Source organism: Haematobia irritans, chromosome 3 (assembly GCF_050003625.1).
Source record: "Haematobia irritans isolate KBUSLIRL chromosome 3, ASM5000362v1, whole genome shotgun sequence".
Lineage (NCBI taxonomy): Eukaryota > Metazoa > Arthropoda > Insecta > Diptera > Muscidae > Haematobia > Haematobia irritans.
In genome coordinates, this window is record NC_134399.1 from 187,942,948 (window position 1) to 187,969,604 (window position 26,657).

Here is a 26,657-nt window from a genome sequence, read left to right on the forward strand (position 1 = left end):
TTATTTCTATAGAAAATTTGTCAAAATGTTATTTCTAGAGAAAATTTTATTTCTATAGAAAATTTTGTCAAAATTTTATTTATATAGAAAATTTTGTCAACATTTTATTTATATAAAAAATTTTGTCAAAATGATATTTAACATTTATAGAAAATTTGGTCAAAATTTTATTTATATAGAAAATTTGGTCACAAATTTATTTCTATTGAAAATTTTGTTGAAATGTTATTTCTATAGAAAATTTTGTCAAAAATTTGCTTCTATAGAAAATTTTGTCAAAATTTTATTTCTATAGAAAATTTTATCAAAATTTTATTGCTATAGAAATTTTTGTCAAAATTGTATGTATATAGAAAATGTTCTATAGTTTTTTTTTTTTTCAAATTGTGTTTCTATAGAACATTTCGTAAAAATTTTATATCTATAGAAAATTTTGTCAAACTTTTTTTCTATGCAAAATTTCGTCAACATTTTCAAAAAATTTTATTTCTATAAAAATGTTGTCAAAAATTTTTTTCTATGGATTTTTTTTTTCAAAATTTCATTTCTATAGAAAATTTTGTCAAAATTTCTGTTCTATAGAAATTTTTTTTAAACTTTATTTCTATAGAAAATTTTGTCAACATTTGATTTATATAGAAAATTTTGTTAAAATTTTATTTCTATAGAAAATTTAATCAAAATTGTATTTCTATAGAAGATTATGTCAAAATTGTATTTCTATAGAAGATTATGTCAAAATTTTATTTCTATAGAAAATTTTGTCAAAATTTTATTTCTATAGAAAATTTTGTCAAAATTTTATTTCTATAGAAAATTTTATCAAAATTTAATTTCTTTAGGAAACTTTGTCCCTATAGGAAATTTTGTCAAAATTTCATTTCTATAAGAAATTTAGTCAAAATTTCATTTGCATAGGTTAGGTTAGGTTAGGTGGCAGCCCGATGTATCAGGCTCACTTAGACTATTCAGTCCATTGTGATACCACAGTGGTGAACTTCTCTCTTATCACTGAGTGCTGCCCGATTCCATGTTAAGCTCAATGACAAGGGACCTCCTTTTTATAGCCGAGTCCGAACGGCTTTCCACATTGCAGTGAAACCACTTAGAGAAGCTTTGAAACCCTCAGAAATGTCACCAGCATTACTGAGGTGGGTAATCCACCGCTGAAAAACTTTTGGTGTTCGGTCGAAGCAGGAATCGAACCCACGAACTTATGTATGCAAGGCGGGCATGCTAACCATTGCACCACGGTGGCTCCCATTTGCATAGAAAATGTTGTTAAAATTTCATTTCTATACAAAATTTTGTCAAATTTTTTTTCTATGGAATTTTTCTTCAAAATTTCATTTCTATAGAAAATTTTGTCAAAATTTCTGTTCTATAGAAAATTTTTTTTTAAATTTTATTTATATAGAAAATTTTGTCAAAATTTTATTTCTATAGAAAATTTTGTCAAAATTTTATTTCTATGGATTTTTTTTTAAATTTTATTTCTATAGAAAATTTGTCAAAATTTTAGTTATATAGAAAATGCTCTATAGATTTTTTTTTTCAAAATTGTGTGTCTATGGAAAATGTCAAAATTTTATTTCTATGGATTTTTCTTTTCAAATTTTCATTTCTATAGAAAATTTTGTCAAAATTTCAGTTCTATAGAAAATTTTGTCTAATTTTTTTCTATGGATTTTTTTTCAAATTTTTCAAAATTTTTTCTATACAAAATTTCGTCAATATTTTATTTCTATGGATTTTTTTCAAATTTTTATTTCTATAGAAAATTTTGTCAAAATTTTATTGTTATGGAAATTTTTTCAAAATTTTATTTCTATAGAAAATGTTGTCAAATTGTTATTTCTATAGAAAATTTTGTCACAAAATGTTATAATAAATAATAAAATAAATAAATGATAAACATTCTTTTCCTCTGTTGATTAAGCTACACTTGTAGTTTAGTCAATGCATGGTTTTAAGCTGAGATAAAAAAAAAACAACAACAATGGTCTATAGAAAATTTTCACAAAAGTTTATTTCAGTAGAAATATGACGTACCTCTTAGTTGGTGAGGAATATTTTGGAAAATCTACCAAAGGGTAAAAAATCTACCATTTTTGGTAGAATTCTAGCAACTGTGGCAACCGTGGTCGTGAGTCACGAGAAATTTCGTGAATTACAAGAATTTTCGTGAGCCACGAAACTGTCGTGAATTTTGCGGGAGCGTGAGGCTTTAAACGTTGTTCGTGCGTGAATTTGCGTGAGCGTGAGTACAAATATTTCTTCATGAATGTGCGTGAGCATGATTGAAATTTCACTCACCATTTTAATGTTGATTCTCGTAAGGGCAAAACGCCCTCAACGAAAAGTTTCTTTGTATCATAGAAATGCTTCTTCTATGCTACGCAAAAATGGCATTCGTATTTTAAGGACACGAAACTCTGAAACACTTAAGGGCTATTATTTACAATTTTAAATAATTTGAGTTGAAGAGTTTTTGCCTACTGCTTTGCAAGATGAATTTTTAGCAACTTGAATATTTTTTGGGAAGGCTAGGTGATAAATTTTAGAGCCAGCTATTGGCTCTAAAAAAATCATCTATAGTCCCATTCCCAAATGGGAGACAAAATCCAATTTTTTGTTAATCACACTATATGTTAGTTAAACTCGAAAAGTTAAACAAGAAATTCTATTTTTTCATGCGATTGCAAAAGTAAGCCCATTGTCTCAAGGTGCATTTTGCTCCCATTGCTCCATACGTTCAACAAATTATTGTCCATTACCATCTACCGGACTTGTGGCAAACAAATAAACTTAACAGTTATCTTTTCTACGCAAGCATATTCAGTTGTTTAATGTCATTATCAATTTTATTGCATTTTCATTATAGCATGGAAAAATTAATAAGTCAATTTCCTTTCATTTTTTCCTATTATCTTCCTTTTTCTTTGCAGAGTATGCAAGTAAATTAACGGATGCAAACGAATTAAGGCCCATATTGACCGATATAGCCGAAGGTGATGGAAACGGTATAGCAACAACAAAGTCATCACCATCCTCCATTGCAAATATAGCATCAGTCTACACAAGATGTAAGTAAAAGAGTTGGAAAAAAACAAATGTTGGCTAAAACTACGCTTAAGGGCTATTTTTTTATATATATACGCAAAGAAAATGAACATGGTTGTTATAATCATATTTGAAGAGCATAATAATAAAAGTAGACACATTTTAGTGGAAATAATGTTGAAATAAAGAATCACAATGTTTGTGCAATAGAAGATATTCATAAGAAATGGTGATGGGGGTGGTAGAATAAGTATATCATTCCATTTGTTACATATCGATTTCCTACTATATAAAGTATATATATTCATGATCAGGGAGAAATTCTAAGACGACATGTCCATAATGGCGCTATCGTCCAGAAATTTGCTACAGATTCGATCTTTGTTTGCAGACAAGTTCGAAGATGCCTATATGGTCCATGTTTTGATATAGCCACCCGACTTGGGGTTTGGGCTCCTGAAAAGCGTACTTTTTATTCGATTTTCTTGAAATCGGAAATTTAGAGTTATTTTCGGACCACAAAGAGCTTTGTCCAATAGGTTTTGGTATAATCCCCATATAAACCGATCTCCCGATTTGATTTCTTATGCTTCTAGAAACCCCAATTTCCATCCGATTTAACTGAAAATTGATATCTAGTGGGGTCATAAGACTACAAGTACACACACAAATTTTTTTTTCTGATTCAATCACGAAATTAATTGATCCAATTAATTTTTTAATTGAAATGTCTTCAATAACAGAAATGACAGTATCAATTAAAAAATTAATTGACAGTCAATTAAATAATTAATTGATCCAATTAAAAATTAATTGATACTACTAATTTGTGTGATTGATTTTTATTTCAATTAAAAAATTTGTCGAATCAATTAAATTTTTAATTGAATATTTTTTAAAACTCAATTAAGATTTTAATTGGAGAAATTTTCGTGAATTTTTTTTTTCTGTGTAGGTGACACATACACACAAAAAAATTTTTTTCTGATTCAATCACGAAATTAATTGATCCAATTAATTTTTAATTAAAATGTCTTCAATCACAGAAATGATAGTATCAATTAAAAAATTAATTGAAGGTCAATTAAAAAGTTAATTCATCCAATTAAAAAATTAATTGATACTATTATTTTTGTGATTGATTTTTGTTTTAATTAAAAAAAATTGTTGAATCAGTTAAATTTTTAATTGAATATTTTTTAAAACTCAATTAAAATTTTAATTGGAAAATTTTTCGTGAAATTTTTGTGTGTGTAAATATATCTCCAGATTTAACTTCTTGATCTTCAAACACCACAACATTTTATACGATTTTCCTGAAAATAGATATCTAGAATAAAACAAAACGTTTTTCAGCGGTGAATTATCCCACCTCAGTAATGCTGAGGTGGGATAATTTCTGAGGGTTTCAAAGCTTCTCTAAGTGGTTTCACTGCAATGTGGAACGCCGTTCGGACTCGGCTATAAAAAGGAGGTCCCTTGTCATTGAGCTTAACATGGAATCGGGCAGCACTCAGTGATAAGAGAGAAGTTCACCAATGTGGTATCACAATGGACTGAATAGTCTAAGTGAGCCTGATACATCGTGCTGCCACCTAACCTAAGCCTGGAATATCGGGCTGCCACTATATCTAACCTAACCTAACTCCCGATTTCTCTTCTTAAGGGGATAGAAAGCCCACTGATCATCCAAATTGCTTCGAATAATAGGGGTAAAAATCTGCAGAATTTAGTTTTCAAATTAAGGCGGTATTTCATCATTTTCTTGGACGCTTGCGCAGAATGTTTATGATTCCTCTAAAACTCAAACAAAAATGGTTCTAATAAATTTTGAATCTGGTGTAGTCTGCACATGTAAAACTTTAAATTTAACTTCGGGAATCGAATTTTATTTTAGTTGCGAATTTGGCAGCATACGATTTGAAAAGAGTTTCATTTGAAATGAAAAACGTTTCATTTTATTTGAAATGGTTTCATTTTCTCCCTTCGAATAATAGGGATAAAAATCAGCAGAATATATTTCATCATTTTCTTCCACGCTTACACGAGATGTTTAAGATAGCTTTAAAACTCAAACAAAAATGGTTCTTATAAATCCAGAATCTGATGTAGTGTCCACATATAAAACTTTAAATGTCTCTTCGAAACGAATTTTATTTTAGCTGCGGATTTGCCAGCATATGATTTGAAAAAAAGTTTCATTTGAAATGAAAAAGGTTTCATTCGATTTGAAAAAGATTTCATTTGATTTGAAAAAGATTTCATTTGATTTGAAAAAGATTTCATTTGATTTGAAAAAGGTTTCATTTGATATGAAAAAGGTTTTATTTTATTTGAAAAAGGTTTCATTTGATGTGAAAATGCTATAGAACGCTTTAGGTCAGTCTAACTTCACCTTTGTGAGAACCATTCAAACAATGGCGCACTTTCTAGACTATGACTCAAAACATTTATAGTTGGACGACCAATTGTCACATTGTTGCTCATCACATCAGTATTTCATATCATTATAATAATTGATATTTATATACAATTTTCCTTTCCATAACCACAACAGCTGCGGCAGCCACAAATACAAATGTTGTTCGACGTTTTCGGCCCATATCCTCATTTGATGATTCGAAACCAATGCGACGCATCTCATATTTACGCGCTACCAATGATGATTATCATTTGGATACATCAGCGACATCGCTGGCCAACTCCTCTACCAGTAGCATTGCGGAGTCACTATCAACAAAATCGACAAAATCGATACAACAACAAATTGAAGAACATCCTGATCCCATCTATGATGTGGTAGGTGGGGCCGATAGTACCAGTGATTCATTGGATGCCTTGGAAGATTTAAAATTGGATGCTTCTTGTAGCAGTCGTAGGACATCTATAAACAGTGATCTGAGACACAGGTATATCAATGAACGAAATTTTGTAAATTTGTTTATAAATTTATACATTTATTGTTGTCTTGTTTTTTTTTGTCTATTTTTTTCATAAAGTGTTCACATTGATAGTATTTCTGGTCTTGATGCAAATGGAAAATTCGAAACAAAAGATGTAGCCACGGATATGGAGATATTTGAAACCGAAATGGAGATTAAATCATCATCTATACATGGCAAAGTAAGTAGTCATACCTACAAATATTCCTTAAAACGTAGCTCTATGGAAAGCGTAATTAATATTAATGTCCATTTATTTATTTTTAACCAATAAGATTGTCACACATTAGCAATTTGCGCATGATTAGGTTTTTAGCAAACGAATTCCATATGAATTCTTAACTTATTAGCATGTTGATAGCAATAATTACGTCTCAGTATTCTATTAAGATTCATATTAATAAGTTATAGAGATAAACAAATATGAACATCATATTTTTATATGTGGTGAAGCTTTTTTCTACAAAGTTACGGAAAACAAATAAAGAGTAACCGTAGACCTGAAGCATATTTAGGGAAAATTCGAATAGACTAGTCTGTCCATCTCGGTAATTGGTTATTTTAATTAATATCGCGCGAAAAGAATAGTCGGATTTAAATTTGACACAGGGTAATATTTTTACCCAAAATATAATCGAATTTTAAGATAGTTTACAATGATCATGATTGTTAATTTACCTAGACCCAAAACTAATATTAAAATTCCGATTGGAATCCTATATTCTAAGTTTTCGTTAGTCGGTCTGCTTTAGTTAGTGGCAACCTGTTGCGAGGATACCTAGCCTATAAAAACTATCAAATGTTTTTGAAAAATGACAATTTATTATTCATACATGGCCTCCTTTTAACTGGCTACACCTGCAATACTCCAACCTCCCCATCCGACTCACAGCTGCGTGATTGTTTTATCATAGTTACAAACTACAAGATACGGAGATCATTTTCTGTTTATTGTGTTTTCCTTCTTCGAAGCTCGATCACGGAATGTGGTCATGTTGCGCTTGTTGTCGGAAATGGGTCAACGCGCCTACGGCTTTCTAATGCCCAAAATTTCGCACCGGATAGAGGGTAGGTTAGATTGGGTCACCAATCCGTAGAAAAGGAATTGGTTTCCACTTATTGGTCCATTGTGATTCCTCATAGTTGTTGCTCTCTTCTTCATCATCTATCTTCCTCCGCCAGGTTGGTCCAAACATCATCTACAAATAAGCATCAGTCATTAAGCCTATCCTATGTGTTTTCCAAGTGTATTATGTCCTATTATGATGCCTAATGGTCTCAAATCATCACTAAGCATTCGCTCGCAGCCCGCAAAAAAAGTCCAAAGTGCTTTCCATAAACCTTTATATTTGATATTGACTGTGTAAATATATAACGATAGCCAAGAGAAAACATCCGTACCTTAGGATAAACGATTTCACCTGGCCCTCATATACATTCCAAGACGCCATATAATCTGCCCTCATATCTTGTCAAATAAAAGTGATGAGTTCTGTGTGCATGCAATCATGCCTATCACCTCAGGTCAAGTGGACAGACTCCCATCAATACCTCCAGAGCTTCCGTGGCCGTTGTTGTTACCAGTCGTATAAATAAGACCCGTCCTGTTTATTTTGTTGAATTGCTGTAAATGATTCCGATGGTGGCTACTGGTCTTATAACTACTGTAAACAGCTAGTAAAAGAGGAAAGGATTCATTCTCCAACGTTTCCCAACTAGCTTTAGGCATGCATAAAGTGTCGCGTAGGCCTTGATTAGACGAACAGCGATCTTTTTAAATGACCACTGTCACTGTCGCTGTCCAATTCAATCGGACAACGAACCTTCTTCGGATCTGCTCTGTCGGGTGTAATCCACTGTTTGTCTCCAGTGTGTACCAGAAGATTCATATCGATTCTCGCGAATTCTAGTAAAAACTCCTTCATATTGGTCTTAAAAGAGATATTTTGGACTTTTATTTAGGAAGGCACCATCGATTAAATGACAACAACGATTTGAAAAAAAATCGACTCGATTTTTCGACGACTCGAATTTTCCACCTTTTAATGAGTTGTCAGTTCCTTAATAAAAGCTACAACAAATTCTCATTTTGATTCAAAGTGCAATTTTTGAGTTTTTCTTTAAATTTCGATTAGTCGATTTTTATCAGCATCAAGAGTCGATTTGACTAGATTTTTAAAACAAAATCGAACGACTATTCGACTTTTTGGACAAAAATTCGACTAATTGAGAAATCGATTTTCGACATTTTCACCCAGATATAAGCTACGCGACCTTCTGAAATAACAGTATGTCAACGGTATTATGCATTTTTTTATCAATTTATATTCCGTGATAGCCATTTTCGAGGTTTATCACAGCAAGTGTGAGGTCTCGTTGAAAGTCTTTAAAGCAATTGTTGACGACAGCTATCGAAATAAACGAATCACCGTAAGCATCAGTCAAACCCTTCTACACGATATTGCTTTTTTACAATTTTTCTAGAATCTACAGTAACACCTCCCTTCACATGCGGTAAAGACCACATTAGGAGTCTGACCTGGATGAGGTTTCAACAGTTTACGTTTGCGATAGTTGATTTCTCTTTACATACTCTTTCATTAGGCGGTAAGGCTAAGCAATTATTGGTATCACAATGGACTGAATAGTCTAAGTGAGCCTGATATATCGGGCTGCCACCTAACCTAACCTAACCTAAGCACTTATCGGACCACTCCCATAGAAGTCCATATTAGGATATAGCACCTTATAAACCGCTCTCCAAATTTTGTGAATGAATAACATATTGTGACTGCGTATTAAGTGTTGTAGAGTAATAAGGTGATTAGTTGGCGGTGATGGGAACTAGTAAAAATTCCAATTAAGACAGATAATTTAAATAATCCCGCATAAAAACTGTATTTACACCTTTATTTTAAAATCCAAATTTAAAGTGTATTAGGATTGTGGGATTAAGAAAATTTTGCAAAAAAAAAATATATAATTAAATTTGATTTTGTAATCTCTTCTTAGAACAAGTCTAATTTTCCTATTTTTTCTCTTTTAGCGACAATCTGAATATCGATCATGGCGTCAAGTTAAAATCGAAATTAAAGGTGATATATTGAGAATATATCCAAGTCGAAATACAAAATCCGATAGCAATGTAAGTACAACAAATAAAAAAATTGAAAAAAAATCTTTGGCAAAACCAAAATCTATTTCCCTCCATTTTTTCCAGGTACTGGAGCTTGATATAAGAAATTTTGAAATATTCGATGAATCGGATAAAAAGAAATATGTTTTCCGTATGCAATCGAAACCCTCACCGTTGGCCAATTTAGGCAATGAATTAAATATCGATGATGTTGGAGATAAATTAACATCATCCACCGGTAGTTCCTCATCAACACAACAATCATCGGAAACGACACAACAATATCACCATCATCAACAAAATCATCCACATACTGATATTTTATTTAAGACGAAGAGTGGTACTGAAATGAAAAGAATATATGGTCTATTACAATGGAAGAATAGTTTAATTTATAATGACAATGTATGTATTCTCTCTCAAAAAAAAAAGACAAAAAATAGAATTTCAAAAAATTTATAACTTGTATATCCCATAGGATCTTCAGGGAAAACAAATGGCGGAGCCTCAAAAAACTGCCGCAACAGCTAGTATGTCTACAACCAACAGCAATTACTGTGATGACAATGTACAATCAACGCTACAACAACAACAGCAACAACATTTACAAGCCGAACATTCACCTATAAGTTCAACTTCACGCAGTGAATTAGAAGCACCCGACTCAATTTCCCCTGTGATGAAAACCCGCAAATCTTCGTCACACAAAAATATACCGGATAAAGATTTGGGTTCGCCAAAAGCTAAAAATTGGAAAGATTTGCTATTTCGACGTGGTGGCGGTAGTAGCAGTAGTGGTCACAGTGCTGATTTATCGCCCTCAAATCTATCATCATCGTCAAAGACAATCGGATCCATTGGAGTACCTTTGAAAACATGTCCCATGGTATGTATGGCTTATTGAAATTGTTGTTCGATTTGTTTTGTTATCACCAAAATATTTTCAATTAAAAAGTTGATTGAATTTGAAAACTATTTCAATTAAAAAATTAATTGGTACTATTCACCTTTTAATCAAACTAGAAACATTAAGTGAACTAAGTCAATGATTGAAATTTTTAAAATTTTCAATTAAAAAATAAACTTTTTTAATCAAACTCGGAAGAGTGCCTGTTAACAAATTATGGATATATTTTTTTTTAATTTTTGCTTATTTTTTTTAACAATTAATTTTTGAATCAAACTAAAAAGGATTAAAAAAGTCATAGAAAGTGGTTGAAATATAGTACAGTGATTAAAAATCTTTTCGGTTTTATTTTTTTTTTATTTAATTAAAAAAATAATTTTTTAATTTTCAATTAATTTTAATTAATAAAATTAATAGTAATAATAAAAATTACTTGAAATTTGCTAATGAAATCAATTAATTTTTTAATCAAGTATGTTTTTTTATGCCCAATTAAAACTCTGATTGATACTATCATTTTCGTGATTGAAGACATTTCAATTAAAAAATTAATTGGATCAATTAATTTTGTGATTGAATCAGAAAAAAATCGGCTAATCAACTTAATATACCTTTTACATTTTTTTTCAATTAGTTCCATTTTTAAATTAAATCCCTGTTTTTTTTTTTTTTATTTGCATCAACAGTCGAAGACCAATGAATATGTTCCAACCTTGGTCGAGGTTTGCACTAATATTGTGGAAACCAAAGGTTTGGGTGTTGTTGGCATATATCGTATACCTGGCAATAAAGCTGCAATTTCCGAATTATCGGATCAAGTAAATAAAACTGATTTCTCATGGGATCGCTGCAATTCCGATGTGAGATGGGAAGATGTCAATGTCGTGTCCAGTCTCTTAAAGTTATTTATAAGAAGTTTACCCGATGCTTTGCTGCCAAGTTCCTTCTATAATCATTTTATCGAAGCCGACAAGAAAGTGGGTATGGAACGCTTGACCGAATTGAAGGGTCTATTGGAAGCCCTACCCAGATATTCTCATGAGACAATGAAGCATTTGTTTCGCCATTTGAATCGGGTAAGCAAAAATTGTGATGTTAATCTAATGGAGCCCAAAAATTTGGCCATTATATTTGGCCCCTCAATAATACGGACACCAAATGATGCCTTGGATGTGGCTGTTAAGGATATGAAACATCAATGTCGTATTGTTGAATTGCTATTGACCCATGTAAGTTTAAAGGAACAGCCTAAAACATTGAAGGATTCAATATATATAAATTTTCTTTTTTTTTATTTTCCAGTATGATTACTTTTTTGAAAATGGTGAAACCCCAGATCTGGATGATGTATGTGGTAATAATGTGGCAGCTTCTTCTTCCTCATCCACCACTGGAGTTACTACTATCCAGCAACAACAACAAGAAAATCAAACAAATATGCTATTACACAATATATCAAAAATTGAAAGGCTTACCGAACGTGAATCGAGTTCCTCGAGCACTACCACAACAACACGTACCTCACGCTTCATACCGCAATTGCGTAAACATAAAAGCAGTAAACGCGCCAATGATCCCTCATCCTATGAAATTGGTTTGGTAAGCAAATCCTCCTCTAGTAGCTCTAGTAAATCTAAATCCTTCACAACAAACACTTCCACCACCAACACCACCTCAAACAACACAAAGAATACCAACATCAAACATTCTCTTATCACTACACCCTTACCACCTATCACCACAATCACCAAGAATACATTAAAAACTATTTGCAAATCAACACCCAATATTTCCACACTCACCACACGAACACTTTCGACAACAAATGCCCATAATAATCATCCATCTAAATCATCATCATCCCGCGATTCCACATGTTCGGCAGCTGATGCTGCCGAATATCGTCAAAGACGTAGAGCTGTGCCCACAATTTATGATTTTGGTGTTACTTTACGTTTACATTTTCAGTCATCGGATTATACGAAATCGGCCAGTGGTACTACGGCATCATCATCGAGTAGCAGTAGTACAACCACCTCATCGACAAAGACCTCCAAAAAGAAGGAGGGCTTTTTAAGCAGTCGGGCACGTAGTCATGCCCGAAAATCAAGTTTGGATGAAAAGGATTCGGGAAGTGTTAGCGGTAGCAGTATTATTAAGGAGACACAGCGTAACAGTGTGGATATATCGATAAATCTAACCGATGATGAGAGTAGTAATAGTCGGCTTAGTGAACCGGGTAAGTTTAAGGTTGTGATTTTGTTATATTATGGGGGAATGTTAATATGAAAATAATATAACACTTGAAAATGGTTTATGATTGAAAACACGGTTGCCACTCGTGCCAAAAATAATCTACCAAAATTTTAAGAAAATTTTACCAAAAATCTACCAAATTAAAAAAAAAAAAAACTTATTTTGAAGTTGATCAAATTTAGAGAAAATGTTGTCAAAATTTTACTTTTAGAGAAAATTTTGTCGAAATTTTATTTTAATAGAAAATTATGTCAAAATTTTGTTTCTACAGAAAATTTTGTCCAAATTTCATTTCTATAGAAATTTTTGTCCAAATTTTATTTCTATAGAAAAATTTGTCCTAATTTTATTTCTAGATAAAATTTTGTCCAAATTTTATTTCTATAAAAAATGTTGTCAACATTTTATTTCTATAGGTTAGGTGGCAGCCCGATGTATCAGGCTCACTTAGACTATTCAGTCCATTGTGATACCACATTGGTGAACTTCTCTCTTATCACTGAGTGCTGCCCGATTCCATGTTAAGCTCAATGACAAGGGACCTCCTTTTTAAAGCCGAGTCCGAACGGCGTTCCACATTGCAGTGAAACCACTTAGAGAAGCTTTGAAACCCTCAGAAATGTCACCAGCATTACTGAGGTAGGATAATCCACCGCTGAAAAACTTTTTGGTGTTCGGTCGAAGCAGGAATCGAACCCACGACCTTGTGTATGCAAGGCGGGCATGCTAACCATTGCCCCACGGTGGCTCCGTGGAGAAAATTATTTAAAAAGTTTTATTTCTATACACAATTTTATCACAATTTTATTTCTTTAGAAGATTTTGTCAAAATTTTATTTCTTTAGAAAATTTTATCAAAATTTTGTTTCTTTAGAAAATTTTGTCAAAATTTTATTTTTATAGAAAATTTTGTCAAAATTTGATTTCCATAGATTTTTTTCAAAATTTTATTCTATAGAAAATTTTGTCCAATTTTTATTTCTACAGAAAATTTTGTCAAAATTTTATTTCAAATTTCAAATTTTATTTCTATAAAATTTCAAATTTTCAAATTTTCAAATTTTATTTCTATAAAAAAATTTGTCCAAATTTTATTTCTATAGAAAATTTTGTCAAAATTTTATTTCTATAAAAAAATTTTGTCCAAATTTTATTTCTGTTGAAAATTTTGTCCAAATTTTATTTCTATAAAAAATTTTGTCAAATGTTGTATTTCTATAGAAAATGTTGTCAAAACTGTATTTTTTATGGAAAATTGTTTAAAAATTTTATTTCTATAGAAAATTGTTTCAAAATTTTATTTCTATAGACAATTTTATCAAAATTTTATTTCCATAGATTTTTTTTCAAAATTTTATTCTATAGAAAATTTGTCCATTTTTTATTTCTACAGAAATGCGAACGGCGTTCCACATTGCAGTGAAACCACTTAGAGAAGCTTTGAAACCCTCAGAAATGTCACCAGCATTACTGAGGTGTGATAATCCACCGCTGAAAAACTTTTTGGCGTTCGGTCGAAGCAGGAATCGAACCCACGACCTTGTGTATGCAAGGCGGGCATGCTAACCATTGCACCACGGTGGCTCCCTATTTCTATATATAAATGCTGTCAACATTGTCTATAGAAATAAAATTTTGACAAAATTTTCTACAGAAATAAAATTTGGACAAAATTTTCTACAGAAATAAAATTTGGACAAAATTATCTAAAGAAATAAAATGTTGACATAATTTCTATAGAAATAAAATTTTGACAAAATTTTTTATACAAATAAAATTAGAACAAAATTTTCTATAGAAATAAAATTTGGACAAAAATTTGATAAAATTTTCTACAGAAATAAAATATGCAAATAAAATTTTGAAAATATGTTCTATAGAAATAACATTTTTAAAATATTTTCTATCGAAATAAAATTGTTTAAAAATATTATTTCTATAGAAAATTTTTTTCAAAATTTTATTTGTATAGAAAATGCTGTTTCTTTAGAAAATTTTGTCAAAATTTTATTTCTAAAGAAAATTGTACCTCTTAATCAAGAGGAACATTCTGCGAAACATCAAGGATTCTACCAATCTATCAAACAGTAAAAAATCTACCAGTATTGATAAAAATTCTACCAACTGTGGTATCCGTGATTGAAAGCGTCTAAAAAGTGGTTTTAGTTTACCCACCACTATTGTGAAAATCTGAATTCAAAAGGTCGAATTTTCGACCTTTCAACATTTTCAGAATTTGAAAATATATTTTTTTTTATTTAGAAAATTCAAATTTTAAAATTTTCGACTTTTTCAAAATTTGGAAATTAGAACCCTAAGACGTAGGCATACAAATTTGGCTATTTAAAATTCGTAATATTCCATTTCCATTAATATTTCCTTCCTTCTTTTATTCTCCACAGGATCCATGTCTCTGGGCATTATTACCGACACTTTGGAATCAAAACTGAGTAAACTACGTAGTGGTTCTGAATCGAATGATGAAAATGGATCTCCTGATTTCCCAATACAACGTCGTTACACCTTGGGCGAGCCTTTGCATATATTACACACAGAAAACATTCCTTATGCCGATGAGTCTCCGGAAAGACATTTTCATAATTTCTCTCCCCTAGACAATATAATGGGTGCAAATAATCTTATGCTTAGTCGTTCATGTACCTCAACCAATACGCTTATGGGTGCTAAATCAACAAATAGCGAAAAAGAGAAATCTTCATCGTTGACAGGCACATATAAAACAACATCGGCAGCAGCAATACAACCACACAAGCTGCAACATTCGGCCACCGCTCCCATTAATTCATCCATAGGTAGTCTCGTCGTATCGGGGATTGGTTTGACCTCACCACCTTTGACAGGCTCCACACCCAATACAATAGGTGCTTTAAAGGGTAGTAGTATGGTGTCGGCGGCCACAGCTAGAAATGCTTATGCTACAAGTAAAAATTTAAGGTTCTCCACATCGGTTCATGAGCAACGATGCTCTGAAGATGATTCAGAAGGTTCAACCACAAGTGATCCCAAAGAAGCTTTGGTTATGGCTTCGCCCTCATTTCTTTTAGATAAGTATAATAAAAAGCGAAGAGATCATCGTCTCTTTCGATCGGCTTCATTCAATTGTCGTAATTATTCATCCCGCTATGGTGGCAGTATGAGTGGTGGTGGTGGTGGTGCAGGTAGCATGAGTAACAATATGCCTTGCACTGGCTTAACTAAAGATGAAAAGACTGATATGAATCTAACGAAAAAACGACAAATACAAAATAAACAAAATCGATCCATTAAAAGGCGGCACACTGTGGGTGGACCTCATGATTACAGTGGTGGTGGTGGTGGCGGCGGCGGTGCTGGCAATCCGGCAGCTTCAAATAATTGCAAAAATAAAAATAATCTAGCGAATTCAGCATCGGGCTCCAATGCATCAATAATTAGACGCACACCCCTTTCCAGTGCCAATGGCAATATAGCAAATAATAATATGCAACAGCATGTTGAAGAAGGCAGTACCACCAGTAGTAACGGCAATAGTAGCAATATCAGTAGTTCCAATACACAAACCACAAATAATGTTGGTGGTGGAGGAGGTGGCGGATCTGCAACCACTGTCAATGTGGCGAATTCATCGGGCGAACATGTACTTGAAGTCGGTATACGCATAAAGAATATTAATAGAGCTCGTTTCTAAATGGGCGAAAAAAAATGCCCGCTACTAACTAATATGCGTATGAATGAAGGTATTTTGTTGGTCAGCCTAATATGCAAATAGCCAAATGGAGAAAAAGATGGGAATAAAATTCCTTTATTAGAGATATAAATGATATAAAAGTTACCTTATTTAAAATAATTACTCAAAATTTGGAAATGAAAAAATAAAATAGCTATTGCCCCAAATCGCTCTGAAGCCAATTCCTTCCCTCTCGTACGATTTCCGCCTGCCTTAATCCATTATAAGATTTCTTAGCCACGTGAAAGATATCATACCATAGAGATCTATGAAAAAAGCCACCAGCCGATGATTATTACCAGATGCATATGAAATGCATAGAAAAAGTTGAAAAAAGCAAAAATTGCTGTTCTATACTACAATAATCAAAATCCCTTTCACTGTGTATTCTTCTCTTGTTGAAGATGATTATGAAAGCGAAGTGAATTAATCAACAAAACACCAATTAGTTTATAAGAAAAGCAACAAATAAAAAACAAACGCAAAAATTTATTATAACACAAAAAAAGAAAAAAATATTAGCAAAGCAAATGAAAAGCAAAAAAAATCTATATGTTGACTATATATAAGCAGTAGATTTATGGGATTAGGTTCTCAATCATTGACAACTTGTATAACAATACCTCAATTGTATAGTAGAAAAAGGACTTATCAAAAAAAAATTAAAGCAGAATTTATTTAAAAAAGAAAAAACTGTCATCAGGAATTTTGTAAATATTCTGGCAGATTTTAGATTTACATTTAAAATTGAGGGTCATCGTAACCACCTGGAATCAATTCCTTTCCATCATTTTGCGATTTTTGTGACTTATCATATTTATCAATCAGTTTTAGCTAAACCAATTTCAAAATTCTATAATACATTTAATGAAATTAGCAACTTTATTTCTTATAGACCTAAAACAAATAATTGTGATCTGCTTATACAAAAGCTTAATTTTTGATCTAATGAGACACTATTCAGGCATCTCATAGTTTTGTTATGGGTTGCTCTAAAAAAAATATTTTGGTTTTTATGATAACTACCAAATATAGTAAAACTATTTTCCAAAAAATTTGCAAAGACAATTTCTCAATCTATTTTAAATGTCCATTAAAACTATTTTCATTGTAACCCCATATCTAAACTTTTATGGCGTTTTCGATTCGCAAAAAATATGTTGCCTTGGTGTTACACTACTTTTTTTCTCATTGTATTTTCGGCCAAATGACAGTATCATTCCAAAGTTATTGTTAATTCATAATATTTTGAGGGATAGAGAGTCCAAAATCTATTATAGTGTCCTTCATATTTTGCAATCAATTTCGAGGATGTTGCCCCTTTTTTCCCAATCGAAATCGCCATTAAAGTTGAAAAAAGTAAATTATGTTTACTAATTTAGCAAACAGTGATTGCTTCCACAAATAGCCTATTTTGTTAATATCACATTCGATTCCTTTTGTTACACAGAAACAAATTTCACGAAAATTTTTCCAATTAAAGTCTTAATTGAGTTTTAAAAAATATTCAATTAAAAATTTAATTGAATCAACAAAATTTTTAAATTGAAACAAAAATCAATCACAAAAATTAATAGTACCAATTAATTTTTTTAGATCAATAAATTTTTTAATTGACTTCTGTGATTGAAGATTTTTCAATTAAAATATTAATTGAATCAATTAATTTCCTGATTGAATCAGAAGAATTTTTTTGGTGTGTATTTGAACAGTTAATTGGATCAATTTCCTCTGTTTAACTAATCAGTAGATAATATTGTCGTTAAGAAAATTATTCCAAAGCAAAAAATCTACTAAAAAGGGAAAACCCAAAATAGCTAACATTTTTATACTCTTTTTCCAGAAACAAATAAGGATAAAATATTTGCTCAAAATGAGTGTCAAACTTTTTTTCCTTTTTTCCATTTTTGAAATATGTATCTGGATACCGTTTTTGGAAAATACTCCTATTGTAATGTCATATGAGCTGAAAATGTTTGCTGGTTTGACTGTGGCAATGAATTCTTTGTTAATTTCTGCAAATATTTGTCCAGTGTGACTCTACCGTATGTAATAAAATCGTAACTAATTGTCTTATGAAACCTAGAGTGAATCAGATATATGTGTTTTCTTCTTTTCTAAGGAATTCATCATTAAACCAAGTGATATTAACCCTTAAATGCACAGGGTCATCGATTCTTCCAAAAAAAAATATATAATATGCAAAATGGTAAAAAAAGAAAATTTGCATATCACATATTTAAAAAAAAAAGTTTTTCTTGAAAAAATAGTGGTTGTATCGTAAAAAATACAGTGCGGATTTAACTAAGTTAACTAAGTTTTAACAAATACAGATTTAACTAAGTTTTAACAAATACAGTTGTTTTTTTACAAACATTACTTTCATCTCTAGTAAATATTATTTAACTTCCAATTTGTAGTTTTTTTTTAATTTTTGGTCAACATTTGATTTTCAATTTTGACTGTAGATTACACAGAAATACAAAAAAAAATCCCGAAAAACATATTTTTAAAAATATCATTATGATGTTAGTGCAACAAATTTGATTTAATAGAATTCGGTCAAAATAAGAACGACATAAGAATTTTTTTCTGGTTGTATCTTAAAAGATACAGTGCGCATTTAAGGGTTAAGTATGTACATTTATTATTTATTATACGTTGGCCTACGGTATCAGTATTACATGGCAAAATCCCTCATTTGCCTCCCGATCGGCATGACATTAAATTTCATTTATCAATTGAATTTTCAAAAATGATTAAATCCAGTGACACTTTTATTTTCTAATCGGGCAAGAAATATATGACAGCACCTCTAGCGGAAGATAGCTAGCGCAATAGAAATCTATTCACTTTCATCAAATAACTCTGACAGTTAATAAAAAAATGTGGATAACAGAATTTTCGTAAATATTTAAAGCCAGTGAAACTTTTTCTATTTTCTTTTTGGGCAAGACTAAAGTTTTTTCAATATCGACAAAAAGTTTGAAATATGTGATAGCGCCTCTAGCGGAAAATAGCGGCGTAGCTCAAACGAAATAAATTCCCTTTCCTATAATAACTCTGAAAGCAATAAAAAAATTCGCATAACAGAAGTAATAAAAAAGGCAGGCTCCTATTATCACCAATTGCATGGAAGAGGGAGCAAGGTTAATATGAACTTAAAGATTTTGTTTCCACAAAAATAGTAGCACTCTAATTTTATGGGGGCTAGCATAAAAAGTGAAGCAAACAAGTTGAAATACAGAGAATGACTATATTTGTCCAGTCGACGCCGCCGCCAGTCGGTTCATCTCGACTTAATCTAGCTAAAAGATTTTTTTTTATTTAAAATATTAATTATTTCAATTATAAAATTAATTGACTTAAATCTAGCTAAAAGATTTCTTTTTTTTTCAATTAAAATATTAATTGTTTCAATTATAAATTTAATTGACTTAATTAATTTTTGTGATTGAATTTTATTTTGATTAAACAATTAATTGAATCAATTAATATTTATAAAATTCAATTAAAATTTCAATTTAAAAATTTGGTTAATATAGTTTTCTGTGTAAAATTATCCATGACACCAGATATAGAATCTGCTAGAATTGAATACATCTGGTGTCAAAAATGGTTATATATATAATTACGGTGATTTCTGCCGCGATGTGAGCCCAATTGGATTGGGATATATTTCGAATATAATTATATACGAAGATACCTTAATATAAAGAGAGTCTATTTCCATATTTCGGATAAAATTCATTTGAATTGAATTTTACGCGATTATATAACACCATAAAAATATTTGTAATGATTAGGAAATTCCATCAATGAAGATTGAAATTGAATTGAGTCGCCTATTTAATTTCGAATTATATACAATTGAAGGTATTGTTATATGAAAATCTATTATATTATGCTGCTGCTATAAACAAAAAATTCTACTATTAAAAAAAAAACAAACAACAGCATATATATTTTTGTGTATGTTTTATGTGTATATATATAAAGATTAAAATGAAATCCCTGAATACAAAAAACATTGTGTAGTATTAGTATTAGCGCAAATCATATACACAAAAAGTAAAATTTATTATAAAACAAATAATTCTATTTAAACAAAAGTGTAACTGAAGAAAACAAAAAAAAAAACAAAACACGCACTTAATATTTATTTTTTACATTTACAAAATATTTTGAAACCAAAAATTCTATTTTATTAATTTAAAACAAAGAAACAAAAACAAAAAAAAAAAAACTTTGGCCACGCCAATTAAGCACGCAACGTAACCACCAACTTTTTTCAACTTCATCAACCAACAATCCTCCCTCATGCATCTTTTATCCAAATTGATTAGAAAACTGTTTTTTTTTTTTATTGTAATTATCAACTATTATTATTTTCCATAGCCTTCTATAAATATATAAACCCATCTCCTTGTATATGTTTCCCAAATAAATTTAGCAACATATTGGTATGACCTTTTATGAAATGTACATTTTGTTGATCCTTTTCTTTTTTCTCTATCAAACAAACTCTCTTGATTTTTAAAAGTATTTAAGTTCCCAAATAGAAGAAAATCATTTTGAATTGATTTTTTTATAGAAATTCTAGGCCTATTATGCATACACTTGGAAGAAATATCACTGACAATGGAAAGACCTTACCAACGTAATATTGCACATTTATTTGTTAACTCATTGATCACATTTGAAATTTTAATGATAGTTAGAATCAAAATCAAAAAAATTGGTTCTACAACGACCCTTAAAAGTTTCAACGCATGAAGAAAGGGGCTAATTTGCCTCTAATTAAGTTGCTGCAGAATGTGAAACCACTTCAAAAAAAGTGTGAAATACTCACATATTTCACCAACATTACTGGGTGAGTTTTCGATTTCGATTAGGTTGGGTCTGAATATTTTCTGAATTGGGTATTCAACTTTCCACGATCGAGTAATCGAGAAATTTTAATGACAACATAGGGAACCACCATTGTGCAATGATTAGCATACCCACCACTTGCACCCAATTGTCATGGATGCTTTTGTTGTTTCGGCCGAATTTTCGGGATATTGATTTTCATTTAAAAAATGCAGTAAATTTATTTTATAAAGATTTTTTAATAATATCTAATTAAAAAATGGTTTAAGATCTTTAAAATCGACAAACCAATTTTTAATAACAACATAGAGTGCAATAGTTAGCATGCATCTGTATGTCATGGAATTTCGGCCAAATGTTCGAATTTTATAAAAAAAAAAAATCTAGTAAATTTTTTTTATATTAATTTTTTTCAAATTATTTAGTTGAAATAAAAAACAAAATACTTTAAGATCTTTAAAATTGACTAACCAATTTTTATTAACAACACAGAGATCCACCATTGTGCTATGGTTGGCATGCCCACCACATGTACACAAATTGCAATTGCTGTTTCGGCCGAATTTTCGAATACTGAATTTTATAAAAAAAAAATCTAGTAAATGTATTTTATATTGATTTTTTCAAAGTATTTTAACTAAATACTTTAAATATCATAAAAATTTATTGAATAAAAATTATTTTTTTAATATTTTTTTTTTATAATTTTCAATCTTCAACAAAACATTTTGAATAAATTTGACCGAATTTTCGGACAATGATTTAAAAAAAATCTAGTAAACTTACTTTATATTGATTTTTTCAAAGTATTTAGTTAAAATTAAATATCATGAAACATTTATTAAATAAAAATGATTTTTGTATGGTTGACCTTACAAGAATATACACGGAAGGCACACCGAGAAAAAATGATTTTTTTAATATTTTTTTATAATATTCAATCTTCAGCAAAACATTTTGAATAAATTTTCAAAAAATTAATTTTTATTAATTTGATTATTGGTTGATTTATATTCAATTAAAATACAATTTAAAAATTTAAAAGTTATGCAAATTATTTAAATAATATGATTTTTTTTTATTTTCAAAAATAATTTTTTTTAATAATTTGAATTAATTTAATTATTATTTGATTTTATATCCATTATTCTTATATACTAATTGATACTGTTGTGCCTACGCATACCTCATATTTTCTAGTTTTTTTTTCTATTTGGGAGCATTAAATGCTAAACACCTCACATTATTTCTTAATAAAATGCACAAATTTTCACTCTTAAAAAAACATCGTAATTTGTAAATTTCTATTTTGTATTTAGATTTTATGTACAATTTCTTCAATTTAGTTAAATTATACAACATAATTTTCTTTTCTCAAACAAACGCATAAACATAAAAAGTATTCTGATGTTTTTTTATTAAAACAAAAACAAAAATATGTTGCTATTTTGTTTTTTTTTAATAATGATGAAGATGATAAATTATATATCATGTCGATAATAAATAACATTGTAAATTGTTTTTTATTTTTATTATTTTCTGTATAAATTATATTAAAATTTGTTTTAAGAAATATTTTACTTTTTTTTTTTTCATTAAGTTAAAAATAAGTTTATAAAAACGAAAAAAAAAAAACAATTGTGTGTGTTATATAAATGACTAAAACAAAGAACGAAAAAAAAATTAAATAAAAATTATAAAATTTATATGTGTGTATGAATGAGTTGAACGTTTTGTTAGATTTGATTTATGAAGCATTAGTTATAAAAAAAAATAAAACAATGTACTATATCATATGTATATGATGTGTATTATGTTGCTGATTGTTGATTTTTAGATTATTATGTTAATATTATTATTATTATTATTTTTTAAATTGAGATATATTTGATTTCTTTTATTATTTTTAAGGTTATTTTAAAAATAATTAAACGATTAATTAGCAAAGTGTTTGAATGCACTTTAAAATCCGATTACATAACAAGACCAATATCCAGAAAATACAAAATATTTAAGAAACTTAAGTAAACAGAAATACTTGAAAATTGCATAAATTTACCATAACATATTTTCATCATACATTTACATGAATATATTTAAATAAACGATTATCTATATATTTAAAATATGACCTTCACCATATATACACCAAGCATCTATAGCGAAAGAAAACCGACAGAAATATGATATAAACCCCAACCTTACATATATAGATTAAAAAAGAATTCCTTTCTTCCAATAAAAACAAAAGAAACTGTTGTTAAAATTAGATAATTCTTCCTCCCACCACTTGGGTTTATTAATGCTGGTAACGCTAAATGTATTACCCTTAATTTTATATGATAATTAATTCATCATTTCTGCAAAGTTTCGCCTAGTTTTCGTATCATTGGAAGGGCCTACTAAATGTATTTTGAAATTAAAATTTTGTGCAATCTTCACAACAGCTAATAAACGACAGTAATATATTCAATAACTGCAAAATAAAGACCACTTATTAATATTTACAATATATATATTTACAAAACAATCATGCCCCCCTATCCCACATACATAATGTTTAAATAAAAAGAAACAAATGTAATTATTTTGTGTATTTAATAAAAGATAATAGCGTATTCGAAAAAAAACGCAAGAAAACAATTCATTATTATTGTAAAATATTACACCGAAATATTTAGAATAAAAAGAAATAAAAAAATATGTACAAACAAATGAGAGTCTATTTACTTATTTTACCTTCTGAAAGATTGGTTTGGAATCAATTGTAAAAATAAATTTGAACATTTTTGACAAATGTTTATATAGAAATAAAATTTTGACAAAATTTTCTATAGAAACAAAATTTTTACAAAATTTTCTATAGAAATAAAATTTTGACAAAATTTTCTATAGAAATAAAATAAATTTTCTATAGAAATAAAATTTTGACAAAATTTTCTATAGAAAAAAAAATTTGACAAAATTTTATATATAAATAAAATTTTGACAAATGTTTATATAGAAATAAAATTTTGACAAAATTTTTTATAGAAATAAAGTTTTGACAAAATTTTCTATAGAAAAAAAATTTTGACAAATTTTTCTATAGAAATAAAATTTTGACAACATTTTTTATAGAAATAAAGTTTTGACAAAATTTTCTATAGAAAAAAAATTTTGACAAAATTTTCTATAGAAAAAAAATTTTGACAAAATTTTCTATAGAAAAAAAAATTTTGACAAAATTTTCTATAGAAATACAATTTTGACAAAATTTTCTATAGAAATACAATTTTGACAAAATTTTCTATAGAAATAAAATTTTGACAAATTTTTCTATAGAAATAAAATTTTGACAACATTTTTTATAGAAATAAAACTTTGACAAAATTTTTTATAGAAATAAAATGTTGACAAAATTTTTTATAGAAATAAAATTTTGAAAATTTTTTCTATAGAAATAAAATTTTAACAAATTTTTCTATAGAAATAAATTTTTGATTTTGAGAAATAACATTTTGATAATTTTTTGTATAGAAAAAAAAAAAAAACGTTGACAAAATTTTCTATAGAAACAAAATTTTTATTTGAGAAATAAAATGTTGACAAATTTTTCTATAGAAAAAAAATTTTGAAAAAACTTTCATATAGAAATAAAATTGTCTATAGAAACAATATTTGAAAAAAAAAAATATATAGAAATCAAATTTTGAGAAAATTTTCTATAAAATGTAAAGAAATTTTTCTATAGAAAAATAAGTTTGGCACAATTTTCTATCGAAATAAGATGTTAAGAAATTTTTCTATAGAAATAAAATTTTGACAAAATTTTCTATAGAAATAAAATTTCGACACAATTGTCTATAGAAATAAAATTTTGAGAAAATTTTCTATAGAAATAAAATTTTGACAAAATTTTCTATAGAAATAAAATGTTGACAAATTTTTATATAGAAATCAAATGTTGACAAAATTTTCTATAGAAATAAAATGACAAGAAATTTTTCTATAGAAATAAAATGTTCTATAGAATAAAATTTTGACAAAATTTTCTATAGAAATAAAATTTTGACACAATTAACTATAGAAACAAAATTTCGACACAATTGTCTATAGAAATAAAAATTTGAGAAAATTTTCTATAGAAATAAAATTTTGACAAATTTTTATATAGAAATCAAATCTTGACAAAATTTTCTATAGAAATAAAATGTTAAGAAATCTTTCTATAGAAATAAAATTTTGACACAATTTTCTATAGAAATAAAATTTCGACACAATTGTCTATAGAAATAAAATTTCGACAAAATTTTCTATAGATATAAAATTTCGACACACCAAAACCAAATTAAAAACTGATACATCGAAAGCCAAATTAAAAACTACAGTGTCAGGGCATAAATATGGTCAGAAAGGTACTGACAAGCCCTTGAACGGCACTTGCAGCACATTGCATTTTAACAGGACACAAGCCAAACCTTAAGGAGGTAGATATTTTGATGCAAGAAAACAACTATAAAAGGAGACTTACACTGGAGATGCTACATGCTGCACTGCTCTCCATCTCTCTAATTCTCAACTCTTCGTTTGTTTTTTATGTTTTTTTTTTTTTTGTTTTGATGCGTATATGCTGAGTCGCTATATAGTCTGTCTTCATATCTTGCCAAACTGAAGCAACGAATTCTGTGTGCCTGCAATATGCGTTTCCAAGTGATTCCAGGCTCTTCAGACTCATAAGTATCACCTCAGCTGATATAAAGATCAAATGGACAGACTACCTCCAGGGCTGCGGTGGCCGTTGTTTGAACTTGACTCGTCCTATTGAATTTCTGTATATAATTCCGATAGTTAGTAATGGTCCACCAGACATGGCATCCATAGGTAGCTACTGGTCTGGTGTAAACAGCCAATGAAAGATGGAGTGATTTCAACCAATTTTTGGCATGCATTCAGTGCCGCGTTGGTCTTTTTATACGAACAGGGACAGTTTAGTCTGGAGTCTAAGAAACCTACCAAGTACTTAGCCGATTTTGAGGAACTCAATCTCGTTCCTTACAATTGTGCGTCCCTATACCCGGTGGGTTTTCTTTCCTTAGTGAAGAGAACACTAGCTCCGTGACCAAAAATTTGTTTGATACCATTGTAAAAATATATCAGCACACACCACTATTTGCATTCCTTTGTTGAAGCAGAAAAATCAAAATCTCATCCACTGTGAATAACCAAAGTAAAGGCAATATCACATCTCCTTGAGGCAGTCACCTTGTCGATAATATTCCTTCAATCCAGTCTATTACAAAATCAATTACACCATTCCTTTCTAATGCCAGTAATACCTTTTCGGTGCCTTCAATATTCCGAAAAGCCGCCAGCCGTATTTTGCCTTAATTTCATTGATCTCTCATGCTCCAGAGAGTAGCGCCGTATCAACAGATTTGCACTTTGAATTGATTAGATATAGTTCGATAGGTTAGGTATAGTGGCAGCCCTATATTTCAGGATCACTTGGACTATTCAATCCGTTGTGATAACACAGTTGTGAACTTCTCTGTTATAACTGACTGTTGCCCGATTTTATGTTTATATCAATGGCAAGGGACCTCCGTTTCATAGCCAAGTCGGAATGGCGTTCCGCATTGCGTTGAAACCACGTTATATACTTTATAAATGTGTCTGTGCTATTTTGAGTGCAAGTTCAGAAACGAACTTTTCCAATGAGTGAACGATTGGGCTAATATTCACCAACGACATCTATTGTGATTTGCCTGCAAT

The 26,657-nt window shown here is 29.4% G+C and overlaps 1 protein-coding gene across 7 annotated transcripts in view; it reads left to right on the plus strand.

The window, feature by feature from the left end:
- Positions 1 to 23,618, plus strand: part of RhoGAP19D (Rho GTPase activating protein at 19D) — a 302,970-nt gene extending 279,352 nt beyond the window's left edge. For 6 of the 7 annotated variants that reach the window (XM_075300612.1, XM_075300614.1, XM_075300613.1 and 3 more), the window contains 9 exons: positions 2,949 to 3,086; positions 5,621 to 5,972; positions 6,063 to 6,186; positions 9,052 to 9,150; positions 9,226 to 9,546; positions 9,620 to 10,027; positions 10,735 to 11,277; positions 11,351 to 12,287; positions 14,707 to 23,618. In XM_075300612.1, the coding sequence (XP_075156727.1) occupies positions 2,949 to 3,086; positions 5,621 to 5,972; positions 6,063 to 6,186; positions 9,052 to 9,150; positions 9,226 to 9,546; positions 9,620 to 10,027; positions 10,735 to 11,277; positions 11,351 to 12,287; positions 14,707 to 15,992 (4,208 nt within the window). In that variant the 3' untranslated portion in view covers positions 15,993 to 23,618. The remainder of the gene's footprint in view (positions 1 to 2,948; positions 3,087 to 5,620; positions 5,973 to 6,062; positions 6,187 to 9,051; positions 9,151 to 9,225; positions 9,547 to 9,619; positions 10,028 to 10,734; positions 11,278 to 11,350; positions 12,288 to 14,706) is intronic. The other variant, XM_075300615.1, reaches the window with a different exon arrangement.
- Positions 23,619 to 26,657: the final 3,039 nt, after the last annotated feature.